At 39.3% G+C, this 19,374-nt stretch overlaps 1 protein-coding gene across 1 annotated transcript; it reads left to right on the top strand.

Moving 5' to 3' along the window:
- The first annotated feature begins 1,728 nt into the window (after nt 1-1,728).
- On the top strand, nt 1,729-18,954 carry LOC110933664 (trithorax group protein osa-like). Its single transcript, XM_022176874.2, has 2 exons — nt 1,729-1,808; nt 17,730-18,954. Exons 1-2 carry the CDS (start codon nt 1,729-1,731, stop codon nt 18,952-18,954), a joined length of 1,305 nt encoding a protein of 434 aa, XP_022032566.2.
- The last annotated feature ends 420 nt before the right edge of the window (nt 18,955-19,374 follow it).

The raw sequence follows: 19,374 nt of genomic DNA, 5'->3' as shown, positions 1-19,374 counted from the left end.
GTTTTTGGGAAATAGTTAGACAACTATTTGGTATTCACACTTCTTAATTATTTTATAAGTATATTTCCTTCCCAAGGATGGGGGTAATAATACATGTATGCTTTATAATTCTGAAAATATATTTTTGGGTAAATTACACTTTTTATCCTTTATGTTTGTATCGGATTACAATGGATACCCTTTAACTTTAATAATTACAGTCACAATCCTTTATACACTAAACACATTGCAACTTAGGTCCTTTAACCCTAACCCAATTAAGTTTTTTAGTTAACTTTGATCACATAAGGGTAATATGCTTGATCACTAGTCTAAATTGTTTTAAATTCCAAAATATATATATTTTTCCCAAAAAATATTATATTTTATTTCATAAGTTTTCCAAAATAATATTTCACTAAAAATACACGAATAAGAGTATTTTTCTAAAATATACATAAGTTACGTTTTAAAGTTCACGTTGTAACAATAATATTTGTGTAACTTAATTAATTATTTTGTGAGAGCGTTGTTATTATTTTGGAGTCGTAATTCACGGTATTTCCAAGTTATATTACTTTTACCCTAAAAATAATATATCTAGTTCACATAATAAACAAGCAATCACACAAGCGTTTTATTATAGAATATATATATTCTAAATATATATTTAACAAATTTTATTTACGAAAATCAACCTCCGGTACTTGGTAATTTTTGAAATAAAATTATGGCGAAATTTATTTTGAAAACCAAGTAAAAATATTTCCGTAAACGCTTGTTAGAAAAATATTTCTAAGTGTTATATTTCTAGAAAAATTTCGCCTGAGTTTCCTCTGTAAATGGAGGTGTCCATGCTTTTTAGCATATCATTTTCTTTTGTAAAATCAATCAAACAATTTAACAACCAGCAATATACAATCTTTAACTACTAATCTTGACAAAAATAAACATGAACCATAAACTCATGAACTTGAAAGTTTATAAAAATATGTAGTAAGTTACTAACATGTTTAGTGGGTCTTGTTATCTTTAAAAATAAGTTTAGTTTATTAAAAACTTTATTTTTAAAGAATGTACATTTTCACAACTTCTAGTTATGATTTCCGAAAATATTTCTTTGTGAATATTTCTTGTTACACAAGTATTCATACACTTGTTTACCTTCTAAAAATATATTTAGTTCATGCAAGATCCGGGTTTTAACAAGACTTGTATCTTTCACTTGGTTCTTTCGAAAAACCACTTGTAGATCTTTAGATCTACAAGTTTATAACCTTATTTTTCAAGAAAAGTTATATTTATTCCAGTTTCAAGTTCATGGGTGGATGGTTTCATCATCCTTCATATTTCTAACATTAACATCTTACTAGTTCATGTTCTTGAACATGATCTAGCAAGCCTAGATGATGATCCATCCTACTTCTACTAACAAACAACATCAAATAATCATAACTACACAAGATCTACATGATTTACCCATATATCTTCTCTTTATCCACCCTTTATCCTTTATGTTTCAAGATTTGGATTATGTTCATTAGTGTTCTTAACATTTAATCATTCTATCATCTATTAACCACTAAAATCAAGAACAAGATGAAGTTTTAGAGCACTTACTACTAGCACAAGGCTAGGGAAGAAACAAGGCGTAAAAGTGGTGGATAAAAGAAAACTAGAGTGGTTCTTGAACTTCCGAGTGCACCAAGCTTGTTTGTTGAACCTCTTGCACCTTTGAGTGTATGAAAAATGGCTAGAAAGGTAGTTGATGGTGGTGACATGGTGGAGGAGGGTGGCGGCCATGAGGGAGGAGAAGAGAAGAGAGAATGGTTGTTGTTTGTTGAGTTTGATGAAATGAAGGTTCAAGACTCTTAGACTTATTTATAAACCAATTCTCTATTAACCATCATACAACATGTTTCTCTAACCAACAACAATAACAATTTAATATTCAAAAGAAATGGGGGGTTGTCCCACCCCTTGTAACCGTCGGCTAGGGGGGGGTATAGGGTTGGGTGGTGATGATCTAGTTACAAGTTAGTTATATTTGAATGATATAGTTAGTATATTATAGTGTGTTATCTAATATAAGGTGTGTTAAGGTGTTCGGGGACCCTAACTAGCTCAGAAAAGTATAAACAATGTGTTTGGCAATATTTTTATGTTCCGGGTAAAGTCCGGTTGTTCGGTTGGATGTTGATTCGTTAAAGTGCTAAATAAAGCTTTAAAGTGTCTTTTATATTGTTTTTAGTGACACATTAAATTCCCAACACTTTGGAAAGTGTCTAGGATTATTTTGCCAAGTTTTTGCACTTTACTAGCTTTGTTAAATGCTGAATTTTGTTCATTTAGTGCAGAATTATGCACTTTAAGTATGTTTTAGGCACTTCCGGTCACTATAACTATCTCCCAGTGACGCAGTTTTATGGTCCTCACCTCCCTACACTCCCTACTAGTGTAGTATTCTATTCCTGGCTCACACTGGCCTCAAAACAATGTCTGTATAGGTGCTGGCAATGTCAACATGTTTACTGGGTTATCCGCTCACTATGCTAACTGTGCTTTGTGCATCCGGTTTGTCACTATTGTTTGTGTGTAAATAATAGGGTGACAGTATAAAAGGTGATGCATGAGTATGTATGTATCAGAAAATAGAAAGCAGTTTATTCATAATTGAAATCAAGCAAGCACTAATTAAATATTAATTAATTTGTACGGATACCTGGATTTGAGAGGGTTGTCACACATTCATTATTCATAATCATACGTTTCAAACTCAACCTCTTACGTTCGTCATTCGTTTCGTGCCGCTACATTATCATTCACGTTGACATTGTCCGCCATCTACATAAAACATTTATTTCGTTTATTAACTTTCCTTTCATACACTCCTTCCCACCCTTCTTTTGTGCTTTCCTTCGTCGATCATTTCGTGAAGCTAAGTCACACGTCATGCCTAAATTCATGCATTCTCATTGGATATTAAACTACCCTTTGGGTTTAACTAGAATCATTAAGGGTTTTTGGGGTTCAAATTAAAAATTTATTGCTTGTCAGAGTCCACCGTAAGCTACGGTTACTCCACCATAGCTTACGGTCTAATATTTATTTATTTATTTATTAGTTTTTTATCTGGGCACCACCGTAAGCTACGGTGGTCGCCGTAGCTTACGGTGAGGGTAGAAACGCTACGGTCAAACACTGCTGCCTTACGGTGACCATTTCATCCCACTCCCCACCGTAGCTTACAGTGACCACCGTAAGCTACGGTGATGTCCAGCATTAATGGCTGAATTTTTTCTTTTTGCTGTTTAAAACCAGTTTTCGAATACAGATTCAATCTAGCCCATCCCTGAGAATTCTAATTGCACTTTTCAACAACATAGCTACATTTTTACTTATTTCTAATCTTCCTATAACATCATTAGTTCATAACAACATTTGCTAGGAAAATCTCTAGAAAAGTTTACCTTTCTTGCGTCCCGGAGCGAACACACCCATTCACACGAGCTTTCCGTTTGAGTCCGAGCACTCTATCGTGTTCGAATCCCTCAAACCTAGGTTCTGATACCAACTTCAAACGCCCTATTCTTTACCTTTTTAAAAGTTTATAATAACACAGACTTCATACAAATTTTTACAAAATTTGGGCATGACCCATTCATAACATAAACAATTTCCTACTTAACAATAAGACGCTTAACTTAAAAGACCCATTCTCATGAACTAAAGCAAAACCAACATGTTTAAGTTGTTTTAATACAAAAGCTATTTACCAACCAAGTTTTTACCTAATTCACAAGGACACCAAAAAGATTACATATGTTATAATACATATGATCAAAACTAAAACCATACTAATGTGACATCTTCGGAAGCGTTAGATGGGCGTGATATCGAGTGTTCTCGTTCCGAGTCGCCAAGCTATGAAGTCAAGGATTTACCTACATCAAACATCAAGTTAAAACTTGTTAGCTACATCGCTTCTAAACTAATATTACAACTTTAATCCCATTCATGCATTCATCTTATACACGCATTATCTCACCCCATAAAACGGGTCAAAGCATACAACTTCAAACTTGAAATATATCAAGCCATACTTGTCCTGTTGGGACGGACACTTTCATTCATACATACACTCTAACCCGTGAATAACGGATCGAGTTAAATTCCTTTCATTCATATTTTATCCGTTAATAACGGATAGTATCATTCATGATCAAACTTTCCTTCGGTTCGTTTACAACGAACGAATACTTTTCCTTTTAGACTTACTTTCTCATTACCCGGTTATCCCATAAAGGACCGGTCATAACATATATGCATTTACAATTTTACGGTTCATGTAAATCATTCAAACGGATTTAACCACTTGCTATTGAACTAAAACAAATATCAAACATGGTTTTGGCATGAACAATAATTTACTAATAGGAGTTATTATGCATAATAACATACCTTCTATAAACTCAACTAGAAACTAATGGGTTATAAGACTAGCAATAAACATGGATTTTTAATGATAATTGAACAACTATTAACATTACATATACTTGTAAGTAAATCGAACTTACCTCATTCTTGGGATTTTTGTTGCGAACCGGAGCTTCCTCCTTCTTCCTTGTTTCCTACACACAATCCCATTCTTACTTAGATCATGTCGTCTATTCACATAGCTTTCGTATTCATATTAATTTCGCATTCCACACACACCCTTTTTACAACGATCAATTCTACATTCTACACTTAAAGCAAAACATCCCAATTCGCTCAATTTACACGAATCAATTATTCAAGCATTTAATCGAACACTTGGCGTGCGTACATCAACTTCAGCATTAAGTACAAGTGTTTATGCATAATTTCTCTAGTAGGGTTCACAACTCTTTTTATCAAACTAAATCACAAAACAAATCATTCTACAACATAGTAATTCATCAATTATCTTAGTATTCATACATTCATCTATCACAACAACTCAATTTATTGAATTGCAAGATTATCATACTACTAGGTTAAATAGGTTTTACTTCAAACCTTCATCATAAACAAATTCAGACATAGAATATCTTCTAAATGACAATTCTAATGCATATATAAGCTTAATTTCATACTTATTCAGAGATTTGATCAAAACCCACATTCACTAACTAGAATCAAATCATAAAATCTGACTTACTCTATGTAGGAGACTCTTAGATGATTGAGATTTGATTACATGCATTCGAATTAGGGCCAGAATCCACCTTAATCTTGCTGAATTTTATGTTAATCGATCAAGCTAGGGTTTCCCCCTGTTTTCACCCTCTGGTCGCGATGCACACCCCCACATCAGTACTGGGTTTTTGATTTTATTAAGTTAATTTCTCAATTAACACATTCTACCCTCAAGTTAGGTTAAGTTGTCACTTAATAACTTTTCTTTCCAAGTTTTATAAACTTTCTTTATGTTTTTTTAATAAGGTAATCTTAACTAATCATATAATAAACCTTTAAACATTAAGGTATCCTTTCTTATAAATTATGGGGTGTTACATTTTTACTTATTTTCACATTAAACATTTTTGGGGTGTTACATTATTTAATTAATCAGGAGTAGATATGTCATTTAGCTTGTTTTAAATATGGAAATAATTGTCATTCCATAACCACCCCATATTTCTTGCGATTTTTTTCTCTCTCTCTATCTCTCTCTCTCTCTCTCTCTCTCTTCCTTCTATCCTTCATGAAGAAACACATCAAGAAAACACATCGTATTAATCTGCTTGCTAATCTGCTTGCTGTTAAAACACAGCGTCAAGAAATCCTCCAGCATTACCAGCATGGATGGTAAAACACAGCATATGAATCTACTTGCTGTTAAAACACAACTGTATGAATCTGAATGCTAAAACACAGCTGTATGAATCTGCTTGCTGTTAAAACACAACTGTATGAATCTGAATGCTAAAACACAACTGTATGAATCTGCTTGCTGTTAAAACACAACTGTATGAATTTGAATGCTAAAACACAACTGTATGAATCTGCTTGCTGTTAAAACACAACTGTATGAATCTGAATGCTAAAACACAACTGTATGAATCTGAATGCTAAAACACAACTGTATGAATCTGCTTGTTGTTAAAACACAACTGTATAAATCTGAATGCTAAAACACAACTGTATGAATCTGCTTGTTGTTAAAACACAATGTCAAGAACATTCTGGTGGTTTCCAGATATAATTAAAAATCGATACAGACCAGATAATAGTAAACAGAAAAAGAAGTGTATTTGCCATATCCGCAATCAAGAATTGTGTTTGAAGCCATAACTATCTCTCACGTAAAAAAATGATTTACGAATAAAGTTGATCAAGATTGTGAAAGGAACGAATGTGAATTTGATTGATATTTACATCTGGTAGTAATTCGCAAATCATGGAGAATCAGTTACCATAAAATCGTGCATAGTTAGTTAATGAGATTTAAATTCCAATATTAAAATAAAATGTCAAATTACACAATTGCCCTTTTAGTTAAAATCCTTCAATGCCACATGTCACGTTCTGATTGCTTCCTAGACTTTCTAGGAAAATAAGGCTTTCTACCCAACTCCTACTCTCTCTCTCTCTCTCTCTCTCTCTCTCTATATATATATATATATATATATATATATATATATATATATATATATATATATATACAGACACACTCCCTTGTTTGTCGTATCTCTGGGAAAGAAACAATTCTTTTGTCGATGTCCCTACAATAATAAAATAATAACAATCAAAATTCTGATTTTTAATAGAGAGAAGAAAGAGCACTACCTGAAAAGACAGTACTAAGTGATTCAATAGTCAATACGGATAAATTACATATTTAGGTAACAAACCTTGGTTAGCTTAATGCTTTGCCAACAGTTTATTACCATTCATGTGACAACTCGTATTTCGAACCTATCTTTGTGATGTATGTAACGTATGTGAACGTGTTGTGAATTATGTGAATCTTGATTTATTGAATGCTATTATGTGCATGTATGTATGTTATTGAATGTTTGTATTAAACGAGCTCAACCCGATCGCACAAGCCCACTTCGGGCCTTACTCTTTGTACACGGATCAAGGGCAGCCCAAGCGAGGGTTCGGCCCACCCACCTTACACGCATAACACTTAGAGTTTTAGTAATCTTCTCATAATTTGCAAAACACCCTCACACACAAAACCCTACTTGCTCTCCTTCCCTCTCTTGAAGCCGACGGCGAGCAACCCTTTCGGATCAAAGATCTTTGTGATTCGGATCATTCTTTTAACCGGTTAGTGTTCTTTGATGTTGTAGTTAAATGATATTATGTTGCCATGATATAGTGTATATGAATGATGTTCTTGTGAATCGAATATGTATAAAAATGTGAATCGGCTATCATGTATGGTTATCAGATTTATTGCATGATGTGTTAATGGTATCTTGTGATTGATTGTGATTTAAATCATTAATCGTTGATGTGCATGTGAATCGGCTGGAATATATTAACAATCGGATGAATGTTGTGATTGTTAAGTTAGTATGTATGCTAGTAATCAAGGATATGAATCGTGATAATATGTTAAAGTGTTATGAGTATTGTTCATGATTTTGTTATGATTAGGGTTCTTATGAATCAGTTGATAATTGCCTTGTTTGATCGATTATATGTCAAACGAATAGTTGGAAACTTGTTAATTGATAAATGATAAGTTTGGAAACCAATGAATGCTTGTAACCGATTGCATGAAATCCGGAACATTTAAACTAATCGCACAAGACCGAATACACAAGTGCAGTCGCACAAGATGATCCACTCGCACAAGGAGTCCAGTCGCACAAAGCACCCACAGTCGCACAAGATTACTGGACCGCACAAGTTGTTGTGTTACTTAACTGTTGGGCCGGGTATATGTTAGGCCGGATTAGCTTCAATCGCACAAGGGTTCACGGATCGCACAAGGGATCCGTGATTTTATTGTTTGGGCCGGTTACTTATTTAACCACTTATGTTATTTGGGCTTCTTGATAATGGGCCGGGTTTTTATTGGGCTCCAACGGACGACTCGCACAAGGTCACTAAGCTTGTGCGAGCCCAATCTTGAATACGTTATAACTGTTGAACGTGTTAGTGTGTATTGCTATGATCCGTGTGTGTTTCCTATATGCTATCTTATGTGATACTTGTGTGCATTACTTGAGTCAAAACCTGACTTGTATGGTAACCCTGATAGGACGTGGTTGACCACTCTTAGTTCAAGAAAACCTTTTTGTGTATCTGCCGAGCAAACCAAGGTGAGTTCACACAGCCAAGGCATGGGGTTCCCAGGGTGGGAATGGGATTTGGATGATTTATTCGTACATACTTAGTTAATATAACCTAATGATATGGTCCTCGGGAGAGGAAGAGTAATGATAAGATACGGCTAGACTAGTATACCAATTGAACTGATCTTCGCACACACGCCAGGGGTTGGCCGCGATATTATGACTAGTCATTCGCACACATGCCTAGGAAGGCCGCGAACTATACATACTAAAACTTCGCACACATGCCAGGGTGGCCGCGATACAAATATACATAGTCTAGAATATTTGGGAATATTTCCCCTAATTTTCGCATACATGCCGAGAGGGCCGCGATGGAAACTAATACGAGACATGACTTAACGAATGAACATAATGCTACTCATACTGTTACAATTACTGAACCGTACACTGTGAACTCGCTCAACTAGTTGTTGACTCTCTGCTGCATGCCTTGCAGGACCTTAGGTACATATGGAGCTTGCACAAGGAGGAGCAGGTCGTTGTGGGCAATGGATCGTGAATGCTTGTTAAACGTTTATGACATTACACACTTAATACTTATGTTTGGGTTTTTACATTTATGCTTCCGCTACACTTGATTATGTTGGTTTTGAAAACACCTTTCGTATTGTTGAATAACGATTCCTACTTATTTACATGTTCAATATGATTGGTGGCTTGATCCTGGTCATCTCACGCCTCCAAGCGGTGGTACACCGCGGGTGGATTCTTGGGGGTGTGACAGATTGGTATCAGAGCCATTGGTTATAGAGAACTAGGTTTTAATATGGAAAAACGTTTTATTAAAACCAGACTATAACCAGAACAGTGCTCTCAACGATCCACAACGACGCTTCGCTCCACGTGCAAGACTCGACATCCTAGGTAATAAGGTTTATGTTTATTGCCTACTTGTTAGAACTACATAGAACTTTGCTCGTAGTACGCTTAGATACACATGACTCTATTACATGAGAATACCTATGTGCTTACACTCTTCTGTCATCGCACTACTCGCGAACCATTCTCACTTATGCTACTTTTACTATGAAGATCATGTCTGGACGTGTTAACATGACTCAAGCCCAGTTGATGGCTCTCATTAACGAACAAGTTGCTGCGGCACTTGCAGCCGCACAAGCAGGAGGTATATCCTGTAGTCATAACTCACACTAGGATTTTTAGATCCTACCCTCCTAAACCAACTCTCGTGTTTAAACTTTGTCCTATTCGTACACAATAGGTCAACCCGCACAGCAACCTGTCTGCATATTCAAGAACTTCATGGACTGCCGTCCAAGCACATTCAGTGGCACAGAAGGAGCAGTGGGACTACTCCATTGGTTTGAGAAGCTCGAGTCAGTATTCGAGATGTGTGAATGCCCTGAGGCTCGCAGGGTCAAGTACGCCACTGGTACGTTGGAAGGAATCGCGCTAACCTGGTGGAACGCGCAAGTACAGATCCTAGGGTTGGCAGCAGCTAATGCCACCCCTTGGAACGATTTTAAGGAACTCATCAAACGTGAATACTGCACACAGGATGACATCCACAAGTTGGAAGATGAGTTTTACCATCTGAAAATGACAGGGTCGGAAATCGAAGCCTATACGAAACGGTCGAACGAACTGGCCATCTTGTGTCCAACCATGGTGGACCCTCCAATCAAGCGTATCGAGTTGTACCTCAAGGGTCTAGCCTCAGAGATTCAGAGCCATGTGACATCGGCTAACCTCGACAACATCCAAGACATCCAGCGTCTTGCCCATCGCCTCACGGATCAGGCGGTGGAACAGAACAAGCTGCCCAAACGTGTCAGTGCTACCACTCCAGCTGTTACTCCTGCTACACTCAATGACAACAAACGGAAATGGGATGGGGATTACAGTAGGGGGTCAGTTTCCATTCAGTCGCAAGCACAGCAGCGCAAGACAAATGACTACCAGAATCCGAGTCAGCAATCATCAGGCAGTCAGGGGCAGGGTGGATATCGGGGATTTCACCCACTATGTAATAAGTGCAACAGGCGCCACAGTGGGCGGTGTCACAAAGAACGTTGTCAGAGATGCCTCAAGTTAGGGCATGAAGTTAAAGACTGCAGGAGTGCGACACCCGCGAATCAGAACCAGCAACTGCAACTACCAGCTCCACAGAACCAACAGTAGCAGCCACAGCGTGGGAATCGGGGGTGTTTCCAGTGTGGGGCTGAAGGTCATTTCAAACGCGATTGCCCTCAATTGAACCAGAACCAGAATCGCAACAACAACAATCACCAGGGTAATGGGAACCACAACAACGGGGGAAACAACAACAATGGCAACGAAGCAAGGGGACGTGCATTCGTGCCGGGTTGAGGTGACGCAATGAACGATCCCAATGTGGTTATGGGTAAGTTTCTCCTCGACGACATTTATGTTACTGTTTTATTTGATTCGGGTGCGGATACAAGTTATATATCGTTGAAAGTCAGTAAATTGTTAAAACGTGCACCAACACTCTTAACCACCAAACATGTAGTAGAATTAGCTAATGGTAAGAGTCTAGAAGCCACGCAAGTAGTCAGGGATTGTAGTATTGTCTTAGCCGGTCAAGCTTTCTCCATCGATCTTATTCCCATAGTCTTGGGAAGCTTCGATATCGTTATTGGGATGGATTGGTTATCCCAACATCAGGCAGAAATCTTATGCAGCGAGAAGATCATTCGTATTCCCCGTTCTGGTCAAGAACCTCTTGAAGTTCAAGGCGACAAGAGTGGTGCTGTGGTTGGCATCATCTCTTTCTTGAAGGCTCAGAAATGTTTGCGAAAGGGTCACACCGCTATCTTGGCACTCGTTACTGAGGCATCAGCAAAAGAAAAGAAGTTGGAAGACATTCCAGTTGTACGCGACTTCTCTCAGGTGTTTCCTGAAGATTTACCTGGTTTACCGCCTCATCGTCAAGTCGAATTTCAAATTGAGCTCGCTCCAGGAGCAGCACCATAGCTCGAGCACCGTATCGTTTAGCTCCAACTGAACTGGAAGAACTGTCAAAGCAGCTACAAGAGCTCTTGGAAAAGGGCTTTATTCGTCCAAGCTCTTCGCCTTGGGGAGCTCCAGTGTTATTTGTGAAAAAGAAGGACGGTACCTTCAGGATGTGCATTAACTACCGGGAACTCAACAAGGTGACGGTGAAGAACCGTTATCCTCTTCCGCGTATAGACGACTTATTCGACCAGTTGCAAGGGTCGTGCTACTACTCCAAGATAGACTTGAGGTCAGGTTACCATCAGCTGAGAGTCCGGGATGAGGATGTCTCCAAGACATCATTTAGGACACGATACGGCCACTACGAGTTTCTTGTCATGACGTTCGGGCTAACGAACGCACCTGCCGTATTTATAGATCTTATGAACAGGGTGTGCAAACCCTACTTAGACAAATTTGTGATAGTGTTTATCGACGACATTCTGATTTACTCCAAAAGTCAAGAGGAGCACGAGCAGCACTTACGATTGATCTTGAAACTTCTTCGAAAGGAACAACTGTACGCTAAGTTTTCAAAATGTGACTTCTGGCTTCGTGAAGTCCACTTTCTAGGCCACGTAGTAAACAAGGATGAGATCCATGTTGATCCATCCAAGGTAGACTCGATCAGGAACTGGCCTGCACCACGTACACCAACGGAAATACGCCAATTCTTGGGTTTGGCGGGATACTACAGACGGTTTATCAAGGACTTTTCAAAGATTGCTCAGCCGCTTACACTACTGACACAGAAGGGTGTCACTTACCGTTGGGGCAACACTCAGGAAACTGCTTTTCAGCACTTAAAGGATAGACTTTGCAGTGCACCTATCCTCTCATTGCCAGAGGGCACAGACGATTTTGTGGTATACTGTGATACATCCATCCAGGGTCTTGGATGTGTGTTAATGCAGCGCGACAAGGTCATTGCTTACGCTTCGCGCCAACTTAAGGTTCACGAACGAAACTACACGACACATGATTTAGAGCTGGGAGCTGTTGTTTTCACGCTTAAGATATGGCGACATTACCTGTACGGTACCAAGTGCACTATTTACACCGATCACAGGAGTCTCGAGCATATCTTCAAGCAGAAGGAATTGAACATGCGTCAACGTCGATGGGTTGAATTACTTAACGATTATGAATGCGCCATCAAGTACCATCCAGGGAAAGCCAATGTTGTGGCTGACGCCCTCAGTCGGAAAGACACTCTACCTAGACGCGTGCGAGCATTGCAGCTCACCATTCAGTCTAATCTTCCAGCACAGATACGAGATGCTCAGGTAGACGCATTGAAACCAGAAAACGTCAGGGCTGAAGCCTTACGTGGCTCAAGGCAACGATTAGAACAGAAGGAAGACGGCGCCTACTATGTAACGGGGCATATTTGGGTCCCATTTTATGGCGACTTGCGTGAGCTAGTGATGGATGAAGCTCACAAATCCCGCTACTCGGTACACCCAGGGTCGGATAAAATGTACCACGACATCAGAACTACTTATTGGTGGCCTAGCATGAAGGCCCACATCGCTACCTACGTCAGTAAATGCTTGACCTGTGCAAGAGTCAAGGCAGAATATCAGAAACCAGCAGGCTTACTTCAGCAACCAAAGATACCACAATGGAAATGGGAGGAAATTTCCATGGATTTTGTTACAAGCCTACCTAGATCCCAGCGCGGGAACGATACTATTTGGGTGATCGTGGATCGACTCACCAAGTCTGCTCATTTCTTAGCTATCAAGGAAACTGATAAGTTTTCCACGCTAGCAGACATATACTTGAAAGAAGTAGTCTCAAGGAACGGGGTGCCCACCTCTATCATTTCGGATCGCGATGCACGATTCACGTCAGAACTATGGCAAGCTATGCACAAAGCTTTTGGCTCTCAGTTAGATATGAGCACAGCTTATCACCCTCAGACAGATGGGCAGTCTGAGCGCACGATTCAAACTTTGGAAGACATGCTTCGGGCATGTGTCATCGATTTCGGCAACAGCTGGGAAAAGCATCTCCCTTTGGTGGAGTTCTCGTACAATAACAGTTATCACACCAGCATTCAAGCCGCTCCATTCGAGGCATTATACGGGCGTAAAGCTGGTCACCTCTCTGTTGGGCAGAGGTGGGGGATAGTCAGATCACGGGTCCAGAACTTATAGTGGACACCACGGAAAAGATTGCACAAATACGACAACGCATGGCGGCAGCACGCGACCGTCAGAAAGGCTACGCGGATAAGCGTAGGAAGCCATTGGAATTTCAGGTCGGGGACCGGGTTTTACTTAAAGTCTCACCCTGGAAGGGTGTGGTTCGTTTTGGCAAACGGGGCAAACTCAATCCGCGGTATGTCGGGCCGTTCGAGATCATAGAAAGAATAGGCACAGTAGCCTACAGACTGAACCTACCAGCTGAACTCGGGGCAGTTCACAATGTTTTTCACGTGTCGAATCTGAAGAAGTGCCTGTCAGATGAGACCCTCATAATTCCTTTGAAAGAACTCACTATCGACGAACAGTTGCACTTCGTCGAGGAACCAGTTGAAATCACGGACCGGGATGTTAAGGTCCTCAAACACAAGAGAATCCCTCTTGTCTGAGTTCGTTGGAACTCCAAACGTGGCCCAGAGTACACCTGGGAACGCGAAGACCAGATGACAGAAAAGTATCCCCAGTTATTCGGAACCAATGCAACCACTACTGAGGCTGAAGCTACCACTGCGGAATTTCGGGACGAAATTTGTAACACCACGTAAAAACGTGTCCAGTTATATATAGACACGTGTCCCGAACCTTAAACGAGTGTATTCTCGTGAAGGACTTAAAAGGTCAACATGCCCAAACTTGAGCCTCTGATTGACACTTCGTGGGAGATTTGTTCTTAATCGAAAGGTTAATTGAATACAAGAAGCCATTTCGTGTATACATATGAAAAATGAGGCTACGGAAATTAAACATGTCAACATGTTAAGTCTACCTCTGAATGACATTTATGGATAATTCCCGAAAGCTTTACAAATTATATTGACACGTTGATAAATGGCTATTAGGGAGGTTAAACCTCGGCTACCAATAATAGTTCATAATTCAATTCAAGAATTTGAAGTTCATGTGAAAAGCCGACAAACCTTCATGTTTGGACAACTTCTTTAAGTACAAGGAAACACAATTGCATGGCATTGTTATTGGGCATTCAGAACTGGTTATATGGACTATTATACTGAATTATGGGTCAAGATTCGGACAGTAGAAATGCATGGTGAAGTGTATAAAAGTTATAAAATTTTTTTGTCCTCTGGTCAACGGTTACGGACCGTATGGCCCTAAGCTTACGGTCCGTAAGATGGTAACTGGGCGTTGCAAATTAAGTTCGGTTACGGACCGCATACGTTTTGACTTACGGTCCGTAAGAGCTGGATACGGACCGCAAGACTTCCAGCTTATGGTCCGTAAGATCGTCGCTGGGCAGAAATTTTGGACAGATGTATGTTAAGCTGTTAAACTGACTTAAGCATGTAAATTTCAATACCATGGATTGTTGGACGGTAAAAATAAACCACTAGGACACCTGGGGTGATCCTAGGGCCTTCCATAACAGCTGGGATTGATCCAAGAGCTAATGATCAAGTATAAATAGGACCACTGGGTTGAACTCTCATACCACAATTGCAAACACTTCACTTGTGGGACTTGCTCTGGAGCTCTCAGCAGTAACAAGTGGACTTGAAGTGTAGAAAAGATTGCTAGGACCATTAGTAAGCTTCTAATTACTCCTTTAAGTTGTTTAATTAGTTTAATTACTTAAAAGTCAAACTTAATGTATAATTAGTTTGACTTTTGTTTTAATTACATGTGGCTTAACCACTGATCAAATTGAAAGTGGTTATGAAACCATATTAGTATAGGTGATTAACCCCTAAAAGGGTGTCCCCTAATTATCTTGTTTGACTGGTTAAATGTCGGGTCAAAGTAGTTTGACAAAAAGTCAAACTGGACAGAATTGACTAAAATGATTAAAATTAACAAACCAGAGGTTCTAAATTATAATATAACATTCTAATGACTCGGTAATGACTATATAAACATGTTTTATCAGTCCTAATCCGACAATTAATCATCTAAGGGCAGATTATAACCGAAAGTCGCAAAAGCTTGACTTTTGCTATGACTTTCAGTTCTAACCCATTCAAGCTTATTTCTTCCATGTTTTAAGCTTCCATTAGGAACATATTACATTGTAGTATAACTCTCTGAAGTTATATTGCATGGTGCCTAATCGTTTGTAATTTATGCTCTTGATCGTAATTATGCTCATTAATGCCTAAAACGCCCTTTTTGCATAAAACAGAGACTTTTAGCAATGTGAATGAACTCAAACCTTTGCTACTGATATTTAGACATGTCTCGAAAATTTGACATCAGTTTGAGGTCTAGAATGGGAGTTATGCTCAATAGCGTAATTAAGGGACTTCTTACTAATTAGAAAGCGTAATTAGCATAAGGCCCATCTAAACCCGATTTTTGTCACCAAACTTTTTACCTACATATGTTAAATAATATTTTGGGATTTTTTAAAGATTTTTATTTATTTTAAGCTGAACTTAACATAGGATTATAGCCTAGTTTCGGTAATTACCGATTTTACCCTTTCCATGCATAAAATGAGTTTTACATAACTTTTTGAAGCCAAACTTTTTGCTACTGATCATAAATGATAAATGTATTATTTTGAGCCTTATAAACTGACCAAAATATCAGATTTCCTATTTTTATCATATTAGCCCTGTAAATCGCATATTTAGCGTTTTTAGCGCCTAGTTTGGGTCAAAACTATATTTATCATTTAAAACTCATAACCTACTGATGTTTTAAACTAATTTACATAATATTACAGTAAGCTAATGTTTTAAACTCAGAAATCTATTTTTAACCCTTAAAAGCCTATGCAAAATTACCAAAATACCCTTATGGGACCTATTTTGGTTTAAATTGTTTTTGGGCATAAATGTTGATATACTACTGATATATTAACACATTATGAGCATAATAATGATTAAGACCTGTTTATAGCTTGTCCGGTTACCCGTTACGCATGTACGCGTTCGGATCGGGTTACGTGACTAGTTTACGTAAAATAGCCGAAACGGACTTAACCTTGTCATTAAAACCTCATTTTCCAGAATGTGTTTAGTTTACCCATATTATACAAGTATTCAAGCTTGTCGGGTCTAAATCACATTCTATCCCGGTTTCCGTTTAATCTACCGGTTAGGTCCGTAAGGTTTCTTTCTAACTAGTCGGTCTAAGTCTTTGACTTAAGTAAAGACCCGTTAGCATCCTAATAGATAATTAAACCTTCTATACAGATTCATAGCTTCCGGTAAAAAGTATCTTTCAAGAACTTTAGGAATTTACTGCTACAACAGGTAAATACTTTTGACTTATTTTCCCTATACGGGCTTGGGATACGGTATATTAATACCGCTTGGTCGGGTATGTGATTATTATGTCGGATTGTGATTTAATAAATCCGCATAACCCGTTTTAATCTGTATTGTTTGATAACATAAACATTTGAGGGTTAACGACCGTGTCCTGGATATCCTTGGCTCATTTAAGTTATTAATGGCCACGACCTATGCACGAGGTGCAGGCATGCACCTGACAGATGCAAATGCTAAATAATAATTTACCCACAAGTTGGGGATAACTCCTCTGTGGATTCTATAAGTGGTGAGTCAGTTAATCAAGTCCGGCTTATAAACCGGCCCCACATGTATGACAAACATGTAAAACTGTATACAAGATTTTAATAAGATTGTCCCAAGTTATAAAGGATTTGTGCCTTGTGCATTTTAAACCAATTTTCTTAATCGCTTTCAAAACGAGTCAGTTAAATTGTATTTACCAGTGTATACTGATGTATTTTCCTAAAGATTGAATTGACAGGTACTTATCGAAATAGGCTGGAGCTATAGGGTGTTGTAGAGGATCTTGCAAATCCCATAGATACCCGGAGTCTGTAGTTTTTGTTTCTTTGTACTTTATGATCCGCCTGTGGATCTAATTACATTCCAGTCTGTATTATTCTTATACTCGAACATCGACAGACAGTATGGTTTGTAATAGTTTATTTCCCAGCCTTCCGCTGTGCTATATATTTGTGTATGTTGACAATGATGATATCAACTACGTCACGATACTCCCCACCAGGCCCACCGGTAATACGTGGAATTATTGGGATGTGACAGGTTGGTATCAGAGCCAACATTGAGCGAATTAAACACTAACCTTTTGTGTTTAATCTCAATGACACAATAAGCACATTCCTTAGACTCTCGAGTCTAGGCAAATGACCTAGGGTGCATCTTTATATTTCCTTCGCTATTATTATTCTGTTTTGTTTTATTTTGTTTACTTGTTTCAACAGGAAGTTTACCATCATGCCTCCGAGACTAAGAGGACGTGGCAAGGGTCCCATGCGTGGAGGACCGTCATCTGCAGGACCATCTCACAGACGCACTCCATCGGCGTCTTTTTCCACCTCCGACTCCCGCGATATGTGGGGTCAACCCTTCGAGCCGGCAAGACACTCAGTCTCGCTCAGCTCTTCGCCATCCTTTCATTCGTCTTTCGGACCATTTGCTCCAAATGAGCCCGAACACTCTCACCATTTGGACCAATCTCACCATTCGCATGAATCATACCCACCGCATAACTCTTTGCAATCTCATTCATTTCATCATTCTGAATCCCCCTACTCTCCAAGACAATTCAACCCAGCCGACTATGTGAACGACTTCCTTGGCTATAACCCATTGGGCCCTGAGGACCATTTCTCTCAGGAAATGGAAATGGATGATGACCCTGACCCGGAGATGCAAACAGGAACCCCGGGCCACCCTATCAGCATATCTAGTGGGTCTCCGTTCCAGGGATCTCCTTATCATGGACCCGACTCCTTCCAAGAGAGGATAGCTACCTATGACTGGTTCTTTACTCCATCTTATCATAGCTCTCTGGCTCAACCACCTTTAGATGATCCTCAACTTCAAGCTGTCTCACCACCACCACTCCCGGTAGAGGAGCCACCGCAGCAGCCACCACAACCACCTCCCGAGCCTCCGAGGCGAAGGAGGAACGCTCGCATGTCCGTTAGAGGAGGACCCCGTTTTAGTTCTCCTCGAGGGTTGAGTTCCTATCCCCCTATTCCAGAGGACCCTCAGATGGGTGGGCCCTCAAATGCAGCACCGGAGGCTGATCCTCCGCAAGCTTCTTATGCACCACCTATGCCACCTGTGGGATTTGATAACCCAATTCCAACGTACCCAGGTTCTTCCGGGTACAATCCTTATGGAGACCCGTCGGGATATCCATTGGGCTATGGAACTCATGACCCATATCTTACGGCTGCGCAGTATCATCACCTTTATCCTTCTTCTTACCCTCCTATGCATCCAACTGACTACCCTATTCAGGGTTATCAGTATCCTCCGTATCAGCCACCTCCTTCCCAGCAACTACAGCAGCAGCAACAAAATCAGGAAATCTTGGAGAGGTTGGACAAGGTTGAGCAGAAGACCAAGAAGAACAAGGAGAGGCATATTAGCTTCATGAAAGGCCTGGCCAACCTTATCAAGGGGAAGAAGAAATAGAGGGTTGTTTTTGTTTCTTGTTTATTGTAATAATGTCCCTGCGTGGTTGTTTGAATTCTGTATCAAGTCCCTGCGTGGACTTATTTTCATTCTTTTATACCCCTGCGCGGGTAGTTTGTCTTTCTTAAGTCCCGTTTAGGGCGATTGTATTCGTTTTCTTCGTAATGAAGTTTTAACTTTGGTTTTAATTGTGTATTTTATTACACCATGTTATTTCCTTTCAAAATTATAATTGATCTGCCAAAGAAACTCTTAGAGGTATAACCTAGCCAAAGTATTAATTGGCTATGATGGTACAACCTTTTTAAGATAGCAAATCTCAGTTAACATCTGAAAATATGTTAACATTCCTAGCTGTGCGGTGCGAGGAACCACACAAGCTTCCAAAAGGTACTTGGACCCTTCCAAGTCACATAAAGC

Source organism: Helianthus annuus, chromosome 15 (genome assembly GCF_002127325.2).
Source record: "Helianthus annuus cultivar XRQ/B chromosome 15, HanXRQr2.0-SUNRISE, whole genome shotgun sequence".
NCBI lineage: Eukaryota > Viridiplantae > Streptophyta > Magnoliopsida > Asterales > Asteraceae > Helianthus > Helianthus annuus.
This window is presented reverse-complemented; position numbering and strand designations above follow the sequence as displayed.

Excerpts from the sequence above, each read along its gene's own strand:
- LOC110933664 (XM_022176874.2), top strand. The coding sequence starts at position 1,729 with ATGGCTAGAAAGGTAGTTGATGGTGGTGACATGGTGGAGGAGGGTGGC. Across the intron at positions 1,809-17,729 it reads GGAGAAGAGAAGAGAGAATG|GAAGTTTACCATCATGCCTC; the intron begins GTTGTTGTTTGT and ends TTGTTTCAACAG.